This window comes from Olea europaea, unplaced genomic scaffold, assembly GCF_002742605.1.
Source record: "Olea europaea var. sylvestris unplaced genomic scaffold, O_europaea_v1 scaffold4884, whole genome shotgun sequence".
NCBI classification, from domain to species: domain Eukaryota; kingdom Viridiplantae; phylum Streptophyta; class Magnoliopsida; order Lamiales; family Oleaceae; genus Olea; species Olea europaea.
In genome coordinates this window covers 1-6521 of record NW_019263198.1, presented here as the reverse complement: position 1 = coordinate 6521, position 6521 = coordinate 1, and the positions used below count along the sequence as shown (strand labels likewise).

Sequence of the window (6521 nt, the reverse complement as noted above, 5' to 3'; positions counted from 1 at the left end):
CTGTCATTCAAATTTTTTTTAAGCAATGACATTTTCCATGCTTTGCAAACAACAAATTAAATATGTTGAATTGGAAAATTTTGTAGATGACATTTAACAGTGGGTCACCTTGGTTCGACGGTGTCGACGAAGACATGCTGTTCGGAGGTGCTATCGGATTCGAAGAACTGGCCGGCGGGAATGAAGGCCCGGGAGAGAGGGGAACGAGGGAAAATGAGGAGGGAAAATACTGACTTCCAATTTGGGGGAGGAAAGGTTGTACCAGTGGTCTGCCAAATTTGTCCCCTTTTTCAAACAATTTCTACTGTTCATTGATGTGCCCATTATTAATTTTTTATTACCTGTTCAACATCTGTGCAAAGGAATCTGTTCGAATAGCATTATTGTTTTTTGAAATATGAGTTTTTGAAAAAGAAGGAATTTTTTTCGATTTATTTGTAATATTATTTTATGAAAGATTGTATGGTTGAAAATAAAAGAGAGAAAAATATAATATAATAGAATAGAATTGAAATTAATGGGGGCCAAACAGGGGTATATAAGAATTCGAGGAAAGAAAGTTGAGGAGATAATGGTTACGATAAAGATGTAACGGATTAAAATTGTACGAAAACATAATTACAAGACAAAAATATTAAGGTAACTCTTAATAAATGTGCCGATTTTTCAAAATACTCATATAACACATTCACTCTCACTCTCACTCTCACTCTCACTCTCACTCTCGACACAACCGAGACAATGGATGTTGGTCATCAGTTTTGGGAGCAAAGGAGTGGGTGGCAAAGGATAGAAGGTGGGAATGGTTTTAAACACATCCGCTCTATCTCGACACAAGCAACACATTCTATTTTCTTACATTTTCTTGTCTTTCTTTTATTTAGTCTTTGTTAATTTAAATTACATTCAATGTTGACTTTTTACAATATTCTGAAAGTATAAAGCGTATTTAGATAGTAAGATTATATTTCTCATCTATGCGAGATTTTTATAACAATGTTTTCACGTAGCGTAACAACTTTTTCGATGAAAATACTGAAGATGGGACAAATTGTGCTAATTAAAGAAAGAATGGATATAGGTTTGAGACGAAAAAAAGCTCAGGACAAGGTTGCTGTTTTGCTCAAAAGGTTGAGGACGAATCGTACAAAATAATATACTTCTACAAATAGTTATGATTGTACCATAACTATCAACTAATTACCAAACGTCTCGTCCACCCATTTTCAATAGATGCCAACGGAGTTAAAAATACACGTTTTTTAAATATCTTTAATTTTAACAACTACTTTACGTATCGCCTTTGAAATATCACAAGGGCAAAATGATAAGAAAAAAACGAGACCTCGACCCATCCTTGTACCGTCTCTAGTTGTTAAAACATTATTTATTCCTCTGGTTGTTTTCATTGTTATCTAAGGATTTGAAGAAATTTGGTTAGGACCACAAGGGTACGATGAATATAAACTCTCCCAAATTGGACAGTAATATGCATGATATAACGACTTGAATGCTGAGGCTCAAGTGGTTACAATTAACATTAATTGCAATGATGCTCAAGCATTCTTTGGTCTTAAACTGCATGATGTAGATATGTATATAGGTGATACATCAAAATTGTGATTCATAGTCAAAAAGGCCATTAAAAACACGTTTCAAAGTATAATCAAGTTGCAAGAAAACTTCAACAAATTTATTTAACACGGCATGAGTAAATTTACTGATCATTTAAACCTCTCCAAACAGTTCAACAACTGGAAAGATTACACCTTCAAGCATTCTGTTTGTATGTATATCATATTAGAACAGAGCCCACTGGTGAAACTGGAAACTGAAGCCTTTGCAACCATTGAGAATGAAACAGAAGGTATTATGCTGTAGCTTCTTCTGCATCGGTCTCAATTGGCTCTTCCGGTATATTATTACCACCTCTCAACCGGGAAGATACATTGTCAATGGCAGAATTGAGTTGCCCTATTTTTTCATTCAAGGTCTGCCTCGTTTTCTGAATTTAATAGAACAGAGAGGATTAAGAAAATGGTTAATGGAGAAAGGAATAGTTAAAGTCAACTTATTTTTATGGCAAAAGAAAGTCAATGTTATCACCTCCAAACCTTCATCGTAGTAAATTGGTCGCTTGGCCCTTCGAAAGCCATATTCATCTTCGTTTAGCAGCGATCTTCTTATCTAGTAATAATTTTTAAAAAGAAAATGGTAAATAAATTAAAGACAAAATCAAATAGTGGAACACTGATGCACCCATAACATGGTTTACTGATTTCACAAACGAAATGTTATTTTTTTATCCTATTCATGGTAACATTACAAAGTTGTATACGTAAGCAACTTGGAGTCCAAATATTTTCTGAACAGGATTTCAAGTAAAGATTCTAATTATCTTACTTTTAAATATTTAAACAGGTTTGGAACCAAGTTCAACCAGCTCAAGGAACAACCCAAAGTCCACATACACTTCTAGCTAATCCCTAGCATTTTGCGAAGCTCAAACTTAATTTGAATAAATGAGCCATATTGATGCGGAGCAGTATCAAGAAGGGCAGGTCACAGATTGTATTGGGGCATTTAGGAGTTAACTTTCACGTACTTTACTATTAGGAAAAGGATAGCCCAACATCTTGACTTGTTTTCTGATTTGTAATTTTATTCTACTGCTATGAGTGGCAGTTTCATGGTATGAGATGTTTGACTTTGCACGCTGCATCACTTGCTAAAGATCAAGCTTCACTCATTTTATCCAATCAGCCAATCTTACAAACTAGTGGTAGCTTTTCATATGATTCTTATTAACATACTTAATCAGGCTTCAATCGTTCTATCCAATCAGCCTATCTAGAAACTAGTGAGAACTTCATTTGATGCTCATTAACATACTAAGGCTACAATTTTCTCCACAAGTCAACAAGATCAATCACGAACCATTTCTAGAGGAGCTACAAAAGTAAATATGGAGACATTGAGATTGACAATTACGTGAATACTTAGGCTCACCTGTGGAGCAAATACATATGCAAGTGTTCCAAAGATTGCACCTCCTATAAGAAATCCAGCTACAAAATCACCACTTCCACCTCTATGATCACTGCATATAAGAGGAAAAAATTATGGCAGATATCACATCGCCAAGGAGAAGTAACTGCCTACAACACCGGCATACACCAAAAACTGTCTGCCACCAAGCCAAGGGCCAATGCCAACTATATTACTCTAGGAAAAGTTGACTTTGAACACATGTTCACCCAAATAAAATTTTTGTAAAGAATGTCATGTTTGAATCTTCACAACAAAATAGCTATTCTCAAAACTTGTTTATCATCATCACTAATAATGCTATAGTTCAAAGTCACAGATCAAGGAGTGATCTCATCTTTAAAAGCAGAATCCAGTGAGCAAGAGCACGAGCACGAGCACAGGGGTGTAAGCAAGATTCTTTTCCAGAAATTGCATAGAACGTGTAGCCTCCACAAACATTAGAATGGTTCCACGGACAGAGTGGTAAAACAGTTTTTATCAAAAACAATCCCTCACAAGTAATTCTAGCCCAATGCATACAGCAGTCGATATGCCAACAAGATGGCAGAAGTTGGACACCTTGCTAATCTTTCACTTTCGCAAAGCGAAACACCCAGTTTCCAGTTGATTACTACACCTAATTACAGTATAAGAAATGCACCAGAAACCAACTAATTCCTACCGACCAGGTCTATTGCAATTTTAACTTGTCAACTGATTGAAAATTATACATCAGTATCAAACCTAGTCAGCATATGAAACCATTTTATGCTTGAGGACTCCTGCAAACCCGATTTTGAATTTTTTACAAAGAAGGGACAAGGATAAGAGTTCAGAGTGGTACAAATTATTTTAGGTATTTTAAGTTTTCAAAAAGTTGACTGAAGCTTACGCCTTAAGTTCCGCCTCTTGTGAGGCTTTCATAACGCCTTGAAGCAATACGCTGCAGACAGTTGAAGCGTGCACTCATTTGTCTTACCTTTTCGAGGCTATATATGACTTCTTCTTGGACTATGTTTTATAGCTTAGAAAGTGTTACAGTTTTTTTGGTTTTCATTTTTCTCCCTTTACATGGAAGGGGAAGGAGACGGCGCCATTGCAAATGGAGACGATGAGAAAGAATGAGAAGAAGCTGATAGTGTAAATATGTTTTATTATGGCTTTTCGAGATGGCCAATAGTTTATTGTGAGCACATTTTTGTAATTTGTATTGTTTTGAATTATTTTATTGGTTTGTCTTGAAGCCTACATCTCGGTACTCTATGGAGTCATTTTAAACATTGGCTAGAATATAGAGTTATAAAAAATGTTGTCCATGAAGATGGTGAATCTTAAGGATAAAAAACTTAATCAATAGACCAGATGACTACACAAGCTTCCCTGTAGAGAAGCAAAAAAACCAGTAGAATATGAAAAGATTAAGACACATATTTTAGTAATTTCATTATGAAGTGGAAATATAAACTGAAGACTCGAGGTTTGCTTTAATAATGCTTCTCCTTAGATGTGATAGGAAGGTGGTGACTTTGCATGAGAACATCAAGTCCTCAAAGAGAGACGATACAGTCTCAATGCTTAAAATTTACGTGGCAGAAGTTAATGTCCTGTTGAAAGTGCTTAAGACGACCATAGGATGTTTAGTTTTGCAACAGTAACACCATAATTGGATGTACCGGTCAGAAGGAAAATTCACACTACACTTGAATGCATCATTCATTATTTTGGTTCAGTGATTTTGACAATTTAGTCAAACCAGATGACAACAATAAGTTATATGCCATATGCAGACATCACATAAAGCAACAATATTTTTAGTAATTTACAAGTGAGAATAGCATAAGCATTCATTTTACTTTTTTTCATTATTTAGTGCACTGGGAACATATTCATGATTCAACAAATTCATTATATTCTTGCATAATTGTGGCCATGTGCACATTATTTACAGCATCTTGGGGTGTACTGGGGAGGAAAATTAATGACCATGGCTTCTTAGTCAGCTAAGCAAAGCCACACAACTTTTGACCTACGCTTAATTCATGACATGTCCGGTGACGAACAGAAACAAGTATTCGATTTAACAGACAACTGCATACCTGTACTCAGCGCGAACAGACAAGGTGCGCCTGATTCCAGAACGACTTGTCTTGGTATGAACCGTAACTGGTGGTGTCTTGACAAACGTGCCTGGCCTTACAGACAACATATCCTTAGTCTTGAGGAGATTTCCACCTACATGGGAACATAAACAATATAGAAAACATTAAATTGTAATAGTAAATAGCAATCCAAATAACACCACAATAAACCATTCAGGCATTATTTCAATCTCACATTTGAGAGAGAGACAAAATTTTTGAAATGCCACAGTAAAATTCCATTCCTGAGAGATAGAGAGTAACTAGCAATTACGTGCCAGAACACATTGAAGGCGACAATCAAAACCCTAAATCGAGAATTCGGACACAATTATTATGCTCACTTAATCTTGGAGAAATCATCATATCAGATACCATCATCCAATTCAAGATTTCTGCACCGAAACGAAAAAGATAAAGAGTATAGTAGTTAATTATTACCGGAGAGAAAGAGAGGAGCTATGCCGGCAGCCATTGGAAGGGGACGGGAAGAAATGGTTGTGAAGCAGAGACCGATAAAACCAAACCCGAGAGAGAGAAAGATCCGGAGGACTGTGATTTTAAATTTATTCTATTGGACTCAGATTTTCCCTAGCAATAAACCGTCCGTCCACCAAAGCTTGTTCATCGTAATCATACATAATTAAGCGATATTACTCTGAGGGCCCGCTTAATTACAAAGATGAAATTGAATTCAATTGAATTGAAAACGAATTTCAGATAATTGAATTATTTAAAAATTGTTTTCCTGAAAATTGTAAATTATTGTGTTTAATTGGTATAATTTTTTACATGAAAAATGTTGAAATAAAAGTATTTTTTGATATTCGTTTGACTTTATTTTACATAAAAATTGTCAATTAAATTGATGAAATTTACTAGTATTGGAAATAAAATATGTTTCCATTGTCAAAAAATCTAGAAAATCATCTATCTTTTGGTGCTCTTTTGACTTCGTTTTACATGAAAATTGTCAAGTAAAGGGAGATATATTTTTACAATAATTCTTACAATTTGTTTTCATTGAAAAATAAAATAAAATAGCTACAGTAAATCGGAATTGGAATTCTCACCATACAATTCCTTGAAAAGCTGGAATTTGCTCCTTCCCAAGACAAGCTAGAAAATTGATTTCCTAAAAAAAAAACAAATAAAAAAAAATGGTATCAAACAAGGCAAATGGAAAATGGATTTGATTTCCCATGGAAAATTTTACACAATCAAACAGGCCATAGAGCTAAATAGCATTATCTATCTACATCTACAATATATTAAAAGTGAGGATTAAATAGAAAATTTTGATTACCAATTATACCCTTACATATTTAGTTTTAAGCCGAATATGCCCTCATT

At 34.7% G+C, this 6521-nt stretch overlaps 1 protein-coding gene across 1 annotated transcript; it reads right to left on the bottom strand.

The window, feature by feature from the left end:
• Window positions 1-1607: 1607 nt before the first annotated feature.
• On the bottom strand, window positions 1608-5807 carry LOC111388339. Its single transcript, XM_023013020.1, has 5 exons — window positions 5610-5807; window positions 5127-5262; window positions 3010-3100; window positions 2107-2187; window positions 1608-2005 (listed from the first exon to the last, which is right to left on the bottom strand). Exons 1-5 carry the CDS (start codon window positions 5641-5643, stop codon window positions 1871-1873), a joined length of 477 nt encoding a protein of 158 aa, XP_022868788.1. The 5' UTR covers window positions 5644-5807; the 3' UTR covers window positions 1608-1870.
• Between the last annotated feature and the right edge of the window lie 714 nt (window positions 5808-6521).